Source organism: Pavona decussata, unplaced genomic scaffold (assembly GCF_977016875.1).
Source record: "Pavona decussata unplaced genomic scaffold, jaPavDecu1.1 SCAFFOLD_122, whole genome shotgun sequence".
Taxonomy (NCBI): Eukaryota; Metazoa; Cnidaria; class Anthozoa; order Scleractinia; family Agariciidae; genus Pavona; species Pavona decussata.
In genome coordinates, this window is record NW_028145536.1 from 567458 (window position 1) to 582015 (window position 14558).

At 34.9% G+C, this 14558-nt stretch overlaps 1 protein-coding gene across 2 annotated transcripts in view; it reads left to right on the plus strand.

Moving 5' to 3' along the window:
- Positions 1-14558, plus strand: part of LOC146469524 (uncharacterized) — a 58070-nt gene that overhangs the window by 26846 nt on the left and 16666 nt on the right. For both annotated transcript variants that reach the window (XM_085123149.1, XM_085123150.1), the window contains exons 11-20: positions 3252-3347; positions 4140-4277; positions 4662-4915; positions 6276-6375; positions 6593-6676; positions 7403-7680; positions 8691-8799; positions 10010-10162; positions 11106-11267; positions 12603-12746. In XM_085123149.1, coding sequence (XP_084979275.1) covers positions 3252-3347; positions 4140-4277; positions 4662-4915; positions 6276-6375; positions 6593-6676; positions 7403-7680; positions 8691-8799; positions 10010-10162; positions 11106-11267; positions 12603-12746 — 1518 coding nt within the window. The remainder of the gene's footprint in view (positions 1-3251; positions 3348-4139; positions 4278-4661; positions 4916-6275; positions 6376-6592; positions 6677-7402; positions 7681-8690; positions 8800-10009; positions 10163-11105; positions 11268-12602; positions 12747-14558) is intronic.

Genomic DNA, 14558 nt, shown 5'->3' on the forward strand with positions numbered 1-14558 from the left:
CATATTTCTTTGTGTTTTGATAATATTTCTTCTTTTGAGAAACACTGCAAACAATGCATACAAAAATGTTTTCTATGATCTGATTTGGTTTTGTGGTGCATAAATCGATTAAAATCCTTGATAAGACAGTAATGATTTTTCTCATCATCTGAGATTAACGGCAAATTCAATACATCATCAAACTTTTCTTTTGAAACATAAATTGGGTAAGGTTGTTCCTTTTCATAACCAAATACATTGATGTTAATACTGTTTTGATTTTCAATTTTATTATAATGTTTGACTGAAACAGGGAATTCAATGTTATCATAATTCAATTGTTTGACAAATGATTTGTCAGTTTTTTTGATTCTTTGTGGATTGTCATTTCGTGGATTTAAATGACGGACGTGACACCATCGAAAGCATTCATTGTCTTTATTCTTGAGATTTATCAATCCATGTTTGTGATGTTGAAGTTCAGTTGGGAGTTGAATATAAGAACTTCCAGTAAGAGGCTCATATTTGATAATATTGATGTAATGTCCATTGATTGATTTAATTATCCAAGCTGAACCTTCACTAATCCATTTGTGAATATCATTCATAATTTGTTCAACATTAACATCCAAAGATTCTTGAAAATCATTGGCATTAGTTATTGTTTTTGGTTTACTATTAAAATATCCAATTTTGGAGACAGTTTGGTTTCCTTTTTGTTGTTCAAAATAAATTGTCAAAGTTTCAATAAATTTAATTCCTTTCATTTGAGTTAATAATTGTTTCATAAAATGAGCGATAGCTAATCTGGTTGAACTCATTTGAATCAAAGGATCTGTTTCATTTTTAATTCCAACTTCATAAGATTTTGTATATCCCTTGAATGCTCTTGCAACTTCTGTGATTTGGGTTCTTTGTGTTAGAACTGGAGCCATTTTCTTCATCCTTGGCTTCGGGACTGGTGTATCAGCAAATTGAATCGGAGGTGGAATTATGTTGTTTCTCGGCAAAGGTTGAGGTCCATCTCTAAATTGAACAGGTGGTTTGATGATTGTATTCTCATAATCTTTTACCATTTGTTTGACAGATTTTCGTGGAAAAGGAATTGGAGTAACTTTCTTGGTTCTCGGCATTGGAACCGGTTTTTGTTTAGCGATTAATAATTCAATTAATTGTTCTTTAGTTAACTTGGCTAAATTGGATCTATTCATATTATACTTATATGTCATATTATTTTTAAAAGGTGCGTTCAAATTTTGTGGTAAATTAGCTAATAACTGACGATTACCAACATCAGTTATGCCAGATATCCGTTGTACATCTGACGGGTACATTCTCTTATTTATTTGTTGAGCCATACGGCCTTAAATTCCATTTATTTTTCATGAAATCTAAGGTCAAATATTGACATAAATTAATTAATTATTCACCAAAATTCAATGTTTGGTAAATGTTCTTGTAAATGTTTTTTGTATGGAAAGTTACCATTTTTGATTTTATTGATTATTGTATTATATTTTTTATCAATTAATACCTTCTCATCTTCTGTAAATTCATCGTTTGATTCAATGGGTTTTCTACATGATTTTTTATGATTATATTTACTTCCATTTTGCATCTGTTTGTTGCAATTTGGGCATGTAAATGTTTGTTTTCTCCATTTAACTGGAACGGATTCTGATGGCAACTCATTTTCATCAATATATTCAAAAATGTATGCTTGTTGATTCATTTTTGAAATTGCTGTTTTACACATATTTAATCCCTCAGCAACCATTTTAATAATACCAGGATTGATTCCCAATTCTTTTCCAGTTTTGTATATACTGTGATAATAATTAATTTCATTTGTTTTACAATTTATTGCCTTAACACATCTCCGATTTTTGTGATTAGTCGCTGCAAATGCATAATCTCGTTTCTTAGCCGATTTCAAACAATTTTCTTGTTGTGTCATCATTTGTAAATTCTTGATTCGATTATCATCTTTAATATCATTAATATGGTCAATAACCATCCCATTTGGGATAACACCATGAAAGCATTCATATACAAATCTATGTGCTTGCATTCTTTTTTGTTTATTATCATCTGATTTAACAGAAACTAATAAATAACCATTATGTTGCAAGTTTCCTTTTCGTGGAATTAATTTCTTGCTATTAATAATATATCCATCTTTCGAACATCCATATTTGGTATGAATTGGATGGATATAATATGTTTTTCCATCATGAAAAACAGTATTTGCACCATCAGAATAATCCAATACATTTTCTATAATTTTTTTTCTCACTCATTTCTTCTATAATAGTATCTATAATTATCTCTTTATATGTAATACAAATTGAGTTTAACACAAAATTAGTACCCAAAACAACATCATTCATAGTCAAATCAAAATATAGCCAAACAACCCTTGTATTCATTGATGATTAATCATTGTAAAGTGGAAAATTAATGTCATCCAAATCGTTACACATTCTGTAAAACATCTTATTGATAATCTTATTTTCTGTCCTTGAAAACTCACAATCATTGTCTTCCATTGGTGGAAATTCCATTAATCTATTGACTGTTTGTAATTCTTCTTCAGAGTATGAGCTGTTAAAAAAGGCTCTTCTGGCTTTGTGCATATGTTTCATATTTTCAGAGGCTGTCACCAATTGCAAATTTTCAATTGAATTGTTCTGGCGATTGGAATCAATGTGATTTACCTGTATTTTAGACGGAATATGTGTCTGATTTACGGCCTCATAGACGAATCGATGAGCGGGGCATGTATTGTTACGTCCCGGAGAAATTATATAATAGCCGTTCTCAGACAAATATCCTTTTCTAGGTTCCAATCTTTTTCGGTTGATTATGTAACCATCATCTGAGGCTCCGTAATTCTCAAATGTTGGATGAATAAAATATGTTTTATCATTATGATCGAATTGGTTGTTCATATATATTAGATTACATAATTTTTCGAAACCGGTTATAACCGGTTTTTTTCTTCATCATTCAAATCAGCGATTGATGAGTTGGTTGGATTTAATCGATGATTGTTTGTGAGTTGGGGATCAGTTTGGTGTCATTTATGAAAGTGAGGATTTAGGTTTTTGAAAAACGAGGATTTAGGTTTTTTGAGAAACCGAGGATTTAGGTTTTTAGGTTTTTGAGTTCATTGTTGAATCAGGTATGAATTCAGTGATATTTTCAAAAGTGTGCCTATATGCCTAAATATCTAACTACTTACATGTACAACTCTTGATTGTTCTGCTCAGGAAGGAAGGAATGTCCACTTAATAATCTAGCCTGCCTACAGCAAACAGGAAGTAACGAAAAGAAGAGGGCCCCAACTTGTCGTATCCCTTTTGAAGGTAACGTCATTTCGTACTTGAAGTATTCAGTTCTGTTGCGGCAGTAAAGCTTCGCCTTAAAACGATAGTGGTAACCATAAAGACTTCAATTTTTTTTGTTAATACAATTATATGCCAGTAGTTCCTATTATAAGCAAGCATTAAAGGTATGACACCAATTTCTTGAGGGAGAATGGCACGCCAAATACGGCCTCGGTTAAGGTCTGTAAATTTTGTGAAAATTACGTCATAACTCATGGCCAGCCACATAAAACCGTCAAAATTGAGTCAAAAGGGTCAAAACAGCAAAAAAGGTACACAAAGGAACGAACAAACAAAATCAAACGTTTAAGAAACAGACCTGTTGTTATGGAGGAACAAAGACATCAAGCACATGCCTCGGTAATTCTTTTGCTCTTTTGTTTGTTTGTTTGTTTGTTTGTTTGTTTGTTTTGTTGTTGTTGATGTTTTTCCAGTTAGCACTATGTTATGCAAACATGCACGCACTTTGCTTTCCGTATAATAACAGCATCTATCCAAATCAAATATTTGCAAAGGCTTCCTGACAATACTGACCCATTAAATTTGTACATTGAGACACTGTAACATATATCACATTTTGGAATTGAAATTATTACGCATTGTTGAACTAAAGAATGTCTTTTTATCCATATTTAAACTTAAACCCTCATATTAACACGCTTACTATCAATCTTGTTTCTCAGTTTGTTTTAGCTTGTTGATTCTTTATAATTGATTTTTAATTGTTGTGCGTTGTTGTTCATGTTCATAATCATTCTTAAACGATATTAGGTCCATGTGACTTCCAAGATGGCTTGTGTGGATTAAGCCATGATGTCAACAGCGAATTTAAGTGGATGAGTATATCAGGTCCAACACCTTCAGAACACACAGGGCCTTCATTTGACCACACGACGTTGTCAAAACAAGGTATTAATTACCATTGATAGAAACAACTCTGAATACAGATTGTCGACTTTTTTTTCCAATCCAGGGTTAGCGTGCAGCTTTATAATGATAACACCACAGCTACTTAGTAGAGTTCTATGTTAATTGTGGCATATGGCCACATTGAGTCAGCTTCACCAAGTAACACTTAATTAAAGAAAGAAAAAAAAAAAGAAAGAATTTCGCTCAATTAGTATGTCATACATTCCATCTCAAACCGTTACAAAATGTTCAAACGCTGTATGCTATATAGAGAAAGGAGGGCAGGGTAGGTGAACTTTAGCTCCAAACATTATGGACTCATTACGAATTTTTTCTTTTGTGTGCAGAATTTCGTGATTCGTGTTTTTTTATGTCTCATTGTAGGTCGTTACTTGTATGTTGAAGCTTCTAACCGGCAGGATGGTGATCGAGCCAGACTACGGAGTGACTGGTTTATTCTGACGACTCAAGAGCTTTGTCTACATTTTTGGTATCACATGTATGGGAATGAGATCGGGTGTCTCAACGTTTTCATAAAAATTAAGGATTCTGAAACAAAAGTGTGGAGTCAACAAGGAAACCATGGAGATCGATGGATATATGCTCAAGTTCCGATAATGGAAAAGCGACAGTTTCAGGTGAGACTAATACCTACACGTTCTGGTAAATAAAAGTCAAGTTTCTCGCTATTTTGAAAATCAGCCTCTTTTAATTTCAGTCATTTACATCTTCCATGTTATGATTCACTACTGTATATAGTTAGATTATTGATGGTGACAGAGACTGTATAAAGCGAATAGCATTTTAGCATCATGCGTTAAAAATTTGGATCCCTGTTTACAAGTTTAGTAAAACAATTAGGCAAACCAATGGGGAATGTAGTTGAATGTATTTGAAATAGGAAAAAATCGAAAATGTGGTTTAGAAACGGGCAATTAAAAACACCATAATAAGCCAGTTATTTAACAAAGCTGCATGCGCAAAGGAGACATAAACAGATTAAATATGTAGGCAGATCATAAAGAGAATGAGGGAAGAAATTATAAACTATTACATTGTTTGTCCTTGTCTCAGAAAATACAACTTTCCCCAGCTCAAAAAACGATAAAGCAACGATCGAACAGCACTTCAATCGAAGGAAACGTCAGGATGAAATCATTTTAGGCGGTGCCTTTTTTGATCGAAATAAACTCATAAATGAACACAATATCCTCTTACTAACCTATTAAAGTAGTGTTTACCTTCCTGCCTTCCTTCGTGTGCAGAGAGAAAATCGTTTCTCCGATACGTTTCCCCAGCTTCCCATTCAAAAGATGAGATGTTAAGCTACCAAAATAAATGTTTTTCTCCCCAAAGAAACCTCCACTAAGCAGTGCCCTTTTAATCCGAAAAGCAGGATTTTTGTGAATGAGACATACGGCAGGTCGAAACCATTGGTGAAGCAAAAATGCTCTTAGAACCGGTTTGTTTTTGTTCAGCCTTGGCAGCCATTTTGTTTTTTTCTCGTTTTCTTGGTCAGTTGTATTCCCTGTTAAAATTGCGAAGCCGCTGGACATAAGAACTGACCGAATTTCGAAAAAAGGCGGGAAGAAACGGAAAGGTTCCGTGTATAAACAAGCCGATAACGGCTTTAATCACAAATTTATTCAAATTTCCTTTTATTCTGCGCTCAGTACCATTTCTACTTCGTAAAACAGGACTTTTCTTTGTTGCTGGTCGATTCTTTAAAGGTTCAGCGGCACTCTCATCATTTAAAGCCTTGCAAAAAGGCAACGCTGACTCTTTTATTCGATCTGACAACCATTTTAAATCTGCGCCTGCGATGCAAACCGTTTGCCGTCTAGGATTTCTGGTTATGCATGTATTTCGAACCAAACACGAAATGGCGGACTCCCGATTAAAACCTCATCCTCATAAGAAAAGCCACTTTCCCGAATCAAACTTCTGATAAGAAATATTTGATAGGGGGTAAACTATTGTAGGCTCTGTGTTTTCCAGATTATCATCGAGGGTGTAACAAAGGGTAGCAATACCGGGGATATAGGTATTGATGACGTCAATATTTTGGATGGAAACTGCTCTAAAATTATAAAACAAGGTGAGAAAAAAAGCTACCTGCAAATATTTATTCTAACTTTTGCGTAAGAAATAAATAGCGTCCACAAATCTTTTTGATCACTTGCTTAAGTCTATTTTTACACTGATTTTGCCTTATCTTGCGACACAAATTTGCAGCTTTTTTGCTGAACACATGTTGAAATCGTGAGGTTGCTTAAGCACTTCACACTTACTTCATCTCTCATTTCACCTAAAAGAACGCTCAGACTGTGTCTTTGACGAGGGTCCATGTGGCTGGACCGGTGAACAAGATTGGAAAAGAAAGTACTCTAAGGAAAGAGGTATGGTCAATTTGCTTTGTTTATCAAATTGCTATTAAATCAGATTAACTATTAGGTGAGAATGTTAATCTGCTTGTTATTCTGCTAGAATTTTCTATTCTGAAGCTAATTTGCTATAAGAAGCATTTTTTCGTTACTTTAAGTAGACCATTCCTGAAGAAAAGAAAAACGACATAAGACAATGTAGAATGATGCTAAAATTTAATGGCCTGTGGCCAGATTCGCAAAGTCCTCCTAAGTAAATGTATCATTCCTAGTTAAGTATTGTTTCTTAACAATAGACTATTCTTAGTCCAACAATAGACTACTGTTAAGAAACACACTTAGGATACATGGTAACTTAAGACAAGGCTTCTTGAATCTAGTTCCTGATCACAAGTTAGTAAGTAACCCAACTCAAGGGCTCAAGTGACCTTCAGCTCATTTTTAGGACCAGAAGAAGTGTTTGAATTGTGACAGCAGTTTTGTTTTCGGGTAAAACTATGGAGTTAAAGGAAAAAAAGAGTTTCACCTTTGAATCTCGATGTTATCTGTATGGCTTTTAATTTTCTTACTTTTTTGACTCATAATATATGTATGCGTTAACGTTTCTGGTCAGTAAAAAGTAAAGATATGACAGAGTAAAAACGAATTTTTATGGTAGAAAGGGGAAGTTTATTGACTGAAAGAGGGGCATGAAATCAATTTATACCGTTGGAATACCTTACTAGTATGATTCACTTACAGGGACCTTCCTTTCTTTTATAACGGAAAACGCCTATATAATCAGTAAAACTCTTACAACGCAAGATCTTAAAGCAGAAGACAACTTTCAGTGCTTAAGCTTTTGGTATTTTATTGGAGAAGAAAAACGATCGCATTGGGATGATATTGTCACCAAGTTGAACGTTCTAGCTTTTTATCCTGGAAGCAACCGTACCATTCTCTTGTGGGCCACATCTTATAGGACAGAACGATGGGTTTATGTGCAGTCTCCTCTCAACCAAAGTCAAGAAAATTTTAGGGTAAGAAAAACATGCCGACAGCGCTCTAACACATAAGGTGATGATTAACAATTATCCTGCAAAATCACGCAGAATAAGACACAAGATTGGGCAGGATAATTATTTTATTATTCAACCCGTTGATACCAAAGCATAGCTTTGCAGAAAAACTGGAGATGGTCTTTACTTGTTACATTCTATTCCCCGATACACGAAATTACGTACATCACAGAAGACGAATACCGAGTTCACCATGACCATATTTAAACAGTGTTCGATGTGTTGAATAACACTTGATTATGAAGTTATCCATTCTATCACGAAGCTTTCCATAACCTGCTAAAATGTAGGTTTTACACAACATTCTGCACTGCAATGTAAAGTAAAGTAAAGTAAAGTGAAGTAAAGTGAGGTGAAGTGAAGTAAAGTAAAGTAAAGTAGAGTAGAGTAGAGTAGAGTAGAGTAGAGTAGAGTAGAGTAGAGTAGAGTAGAGTAGAGTAGAGTAGAGTAGAGTAGAGTAGAGTAGAGTAGAGTAGAGTAGAGCAGAGTAGAGAAGAGAAGAGTAGAGTAGAGTAGAGTAGAGTAGAGTAGAGTAGAGTAGAGTAGAGTAGAGTAGAGTAGAGTAGAGTAGAGTAGAGTAGAGTAGAGTAGAGTAGAGTAGAGTAGAGTAGAGTGGAGTAGAGTAGAGTAGAGTAGAGTAGAGTAGAGTAGACTAGAGTAGAGTAGAGTAGAGTAGAGTAGAGTAGAGTAGAGTAGAGTAAAGTAAAGTAAAGCTAAGCAAATTTAAGTTAGAGATGGTTTATTTTGCGATATCATGCTTTAAAGCATCTTAGAAAGGACGACGTTTCCTATCACTGTTTGTGGAATTTTGATCTCCTCTATACTTTTGTCTTGCTGCACACATTCAGACAAGGAAACATCACATGTCACAGAATACCACGGTCTACTTTCAGTGAAAGCTCCGAACCCTTATAGTCGAAACACCAACAGTGTGCACATGCCTTACTTTGTTTTATTGTTTCTATCAACAGGTCTCGTTTAAAGCAACTTTACATTCTAGTCAACCAATCTCCTTAGCACTCGACGACATCTTCTTTTCTAAGGAATACTGTAAGGTCATTCCAAACGATGGAGGAAAAGGTAGTTTAGCCATAATTAATGATTTACGTTAAGTAATTATAAACAAATGTCAAAATATTAGATATTAGCTTAGCTTATCATTATCTGCGGTTTGATACGCTGATATTAGGGACCTTAAGATTAAGGTTTTTTCTTGTTTCCCAAAAAACGCAAACGTCTAAAGTCACGTGACCCCTATCCTGCCGTCCCGTTTGACGTTTGAGGTTCACGTTTCAACGTCAAGGACACTGTCTAGCGGTAAGTGAATTACGGCAGAGTTTTTCACTTTTTAGCCACTCATTACTTTAAGATTTTATTGTTGTAATGCGCATTCAATCATATCTTTATTGCATGTTAGACTGCGCAATATAAGAAATAAACATTATTATTATCATTATTATTATTATTATTATTATTATTATTATTATTATTATTATTATTATTAGTTTTAGAACTATAAAGCCACGTTTAAACGTCAAATTTACTTTCCTTAAAGAGTTATCTCGATGAATGAGAGGTTTGTTTGATTCAGTTGCAAGTTTACTATAATTACCAACCACATTAGTACGTGCATTGATACTATCCTCCATGCAGCGGACATCTTGTTTTGCTGCGAGTATTCCATAATACATAGGTAAAAGTAACCCTCAATTACTATGGATTATTCACATACGGCAAACTCCGAACTGTAAACGGCTGCCCGACGTTTGCGGTAATTGCGGTTTTAGAGAAAACCCTCAATCTTAAAGTCTCTATAGATGTATTGACTTGTACTGCAAACAGCTACTCTTCAACTGATGGCAATAAGTAAATTGAATGAATACCTCCAGCTGCCTACAACTTATCAATTCAGAGCAATTCACATTTGTAAATTACAATCTTCGGTAAGGCAAGTCAAAGGTCCAGGGCACAGATTCGCGAGGCCTTCCTAAGTTAAGATGTATCCTAATTATTGTTTTTGATCAATAGTCTGTTGTTACTCCACCAATTAAGGTGGATTTCGACTGTCACGTAAATTTTACATGCATACAGACGTGAATTTAGCTGGCTTTACGTATTTTCTCTTGAAGTTTACAAAATACACCACGGTCAAGTCAAGAGCTTCTGAAATATTTAAATATTTCTTTAACCTGGATAGGTATCTCTGTCAAATTACTCCTCAAGACAAGAATACTGTAGGTGCACGGTGTAAATATTTTCGTTCAAACATTTATGTGTTTCCATAATGCAGATGCGTGTACCTGGTTGACTTCTACAAACTATTGCTGTAAATTTCCATTTCAATATTGGAACACTGAGTACTACTCTTGCACTGCTGACGACGGTGACGATTACTGGTGTTACCTGGGTGATGATGACAGGGGCGATAGATACATCTGTCACGGTACAGTTCTGTTAAAAAGAAAAGGAACCCACGAAACAATGATGTCAATCACATTCTCACTGAGGGGGAATTGGAGGGGAGAGTCCCCGCGCTGGCATCTGTACAATGGAAGCATAAAATCTTACCCCCCCTCCTACATAAGACATGATTAACCACCCCTCCATTTTTTGTAACTTTTTCCTCTTACACTTTAAAGACCAAGTCACCATTTGACAAGAAACTATGTACTGAGATCTGCAAATTAAGCTATAGTTTAGGGGTATACCCAGTGTATATATATTATGAGCCGTTAAAGCCGTTAAAATTATTTTGAATTCTCATAAGATTTCAAACCAAAAGAGCCAAAGAAATGGTAATTTTACCCGCTAAAACAAGGTAAAATTTTATTAAAATTGACTTCTGCGCCAGTTCGGTTTGATTAATAGCTCATTTTCGACTTCCTTTGAACCCTATTATGAAAATAACTCTTCATTCTTACGCAAACAAAATTAATGCTCATACGAAAAACTTTGAACAGAGCCTCGCTTTCATGATGAGGTTCAAAGCAACTCGGAAATGGCCTATTAATTTTCACGGTTTTCAGAAATGATCGACTTTATTGGCCTTCATTGAAACTAGTTGTTTGTATTGGTCATTAGAAACCTCCAGAGAGTAATAGGGCCGGGGTATTTCTGAATCGGCAGAGCGCGTAGCGCGAGGGAAATTTTAAACACAGAGTCAAATGAATAATCAACAAGATTCCGTTATAAATAAACAATTTAGGTGCATTTTATGAACGCTGTTAAAAAAGAAATTGAACTCAAACTATAGATGCGTGAACAGAGTAGGCGATCAAATTATAGGGTCATCACTGATGGCTATAAATTGACATGATCAAGTCACCATGCAGGGTTAATTTTAGCACAGCTAAAAATTTTTAAATTTTGAATTGTTACTGTCGTAGATATTTGTTTGTGGATGACTGAACGTGGAGAGTGTTGTGCCATTCCTTTTGAGTACAATAATATAACCTATTCGTCTTGCATTACGACGCCAGAAAAGCCAAGACCCTGGTGCCCTACAAAATGGTACTCAGACAAAATCGGAGATTGGGATTATTGCAAAGGTAATTTAATTTTGTCGAATGCTACTTCTTTTTTCCAAACGATCAAGCCATTTTTTGCCTGCACCATTGCAAAGTTAATAAAACTTAAGGCAACGGTTATGAGGCCTAACAAACTTCTTTGTTATATGTTTTTGTTAGCATTTTTGGCCTTGACCGTGCACAAACCGCAATAGATTTTAAAACGCGTCGTTTAATGACCTTAGCTCCCACGAGTCTCATGTAGCTCAGTGGTAGAGCATCCGAACTAGTAATCGGAAAGGCTTAGGTTCGACTCCTGATAGGAGCACTCGGATTTTTTTCCGAGAATACCTGTGTCACTTAGTACTCAATAATACATCATTCTCAGATTTCAAATGTGTTGGTGCAACTTACCAATAGAAACGTTCTGTAAAGATATTCAACTGAAGTGTGAACATTAAAACAAAGGATTGTCCCTCAATTAATATCACCCGTTGTATTATGTGATTATCATACGAACTCTCCTACACTGTATTTTCTGGCCTTTTTAATGCAAGCTCTGCAGGAATTTGAAAAGATAAGCTTCAAGTATTTGTTAAAGAAAATAAAAGAAAGCAAAGTTTAGTCTTTGACAATAATCATCTTTAAAGTCTATTTAGTACTTAAACACCAACGTTTGAGTTTTTAAAATGAGTAAAACATTAAAAAATCTACACTTTAAACAGGTTAATTGGACTAATTCAAGCCTCAACTTATCTCCCATTTTTTACCCCTGAAAAAATTCAAAAATCAAAAAACTCATTTCCATGCCGGCTAAGTGATTTTTTTGGCAAACTCTCTATTTGGAGTTGATATGGCTGTCCTTGGTGGTCTTTCTCCATGGATTGCGATCTATATATGTTATTGTAAATAGACTTATTTGATTTGCGTTAAGGGTAACCATTATGATAGTTAACATGATAGTTGATTAGGTTTATCAAGTTGACTCAGATATTCGATGTAACAAGCACAAACCCATACCTGAGACAACAAATACAGTATGAATAGAGGGACAATTAAACTGGGGCATATCAAGTTGTTTTGCTGAGAAATTATAGTACCTAAAACTGGCATGAATTACATTCCACCACCAATTCTTATGAGCCAGTTATATGAGAGAGCCATTGAAATTTCTTCTTTTGCCGGTTAGTACAGATACCTATGACAAGAACTGTTACTTTCTGTGGTAATAGCAAAAGGATAAATAGAAAATTATAGGTTATATATGCTGTGATTTTATACGAATTGGTGGATTAATATGTAGATCGTAGGTTTCCAAGTTAATATTAACCTGTGTGTGTATAATATGTTGTTAATACATTTTATACTCATTGACAGATTATTGTGTGCTTGGTCGTGAGTTATGTAAGTGGAAAACTGCTCATAGTGACAATATCTGGCACACTGTTACTCGTAACGGAAGAAAAAATTTGAAAGAACGATTCATGGCAGAGATGACTACCAAAGATACAGTATATAAAGGTACAATTATAATAATTCCCGAGAAATAAGGAACACGAAAGATACAATTAAGGGAAAAGAGAGAAATAAAGGCAATAAAAGTCTAAAACTGTATATTTTGAGACTGGTTGAAAAACGTTAAAACGACCAGTTAAAATAAATAAACGTTTCCATCGAAAATCGTCGACTTTTATCAGTGTGATGGCAATTAAAATCGTTGACAGAGCAAGCAATAGAGCCTATCCACGTGACGTCATCGCTACTTTACCTGGACCTCATGCGTGAATCATTTTTTTTATGAAGTAAAGCAAACCATATTTGGCAAATAAAAAATGACAACTTCCACGCTGTTTGGTGAAGGAGTACTTGTTCAGCATGATCTGTCACTTATAGCATTTTAAATTTGGCTAAACGGATTTTTGCGTATTGGCTTCCCACTGAAACACGGTCAAAATCCGTTTCCTCGCTTTAATAGGAAACCAGTTACTGTCTTGGAAGCAATATATCAAACACGAGAAAGCGTGTTACATCAGATACTCCAAACATTGAGAAGTAGGTTGAAAAAGCGAGGCGCAGCCGAATTTTTTGAAACGACTTCGAGGTGTTTCAATATCTGATGAAACACATTTTCGAATGTTTGATATGGCTTCTCAAATGATCAATAATTCTTGAAGAAATTCAAGGCTAAAGTTGGCAAAATGTTATGTTAATTAGGAACACATATCCAGACCATGGTCACAGAAGTGATTTTTTTTCTCTTGATGAATTATTAATGAGTTTGAGAAATGGTGATCATTTAATGAACTAAGATTCCATGTAAAGTTAACCTACACTGGCATATTCAGTTTCTTTACAGACAGAGAACTTGGTTTTCTGTGAGACATGATATCCAAACAATTGCACTCATTTAAAAGTACTAGCCATCTCTTGAAAGGGAACACGTATTCGCAGTGCATACCTGTTTCATTTGCTAAAAAAATTATACCTTTTCCGCTCAATGAACGCAACATAAATTTTCGTTAGCGCCTTTTTAAAGTTAAACAAGAAGCTGTTTTCAGCTTATACTCGGGCCATATTTGACTGCGCTGTGCGTAAGCATACAATCTTATAGCAGTGATAACCTCCAGCATCGCTAATTCCCCCAAATAGATAGATACAGAGAGGCAATAAGTAACCACCAGATAGAATTGCATTTCTTGCAGTCAGAATGAAATACAGGGGAAAACGACATTTGTCATACGAATGCTTTTTATAATCCCCGGGCTTTAATCCTTACGTTTTCACCTTTCGTTTAGAGACAGAAACCATTTGTACGGTCCTGAAATGTATGTGACGCCGGGTCAATGACGGGTCGTAATTTCCGGTATGATCTAGAGTAACGTTACGCATCACGCGTACTTTATCCTTGTACGTTTTTCAATGTTTCGCTGTTTATATTTTAAATGGAATTCAGGGGAAAGCATTTGTTATTCACCTTTCATTTGAAGACAGAAACCGTTTCTACATTGATTGCTTTTCTATAGTAAACGTGAGACATATTTATCTATCTTGGCCCGCGGGGTCATAGACTGATTTAGTTGCCAAATTTTCGGTTAAAAAAAACTAACCTTGAGGAACTCAAAAAAGCTAAGTAAATAAAAAACGATAAAAACCTTTAGAATTTTTAAAGTGCTAGTAATGAAAAGATGAAATATGAATGGTTGAAAAACTTGGAAAGTTAAAAGATGCACAAACGACACTATAAAAATAGACATATAAACATATTAAGTTTCTTGGCGTCTGTTCATCGCATAAAGTTTAAGAGTCTTTGCCTTGGAAATAGAAAATGCCTCT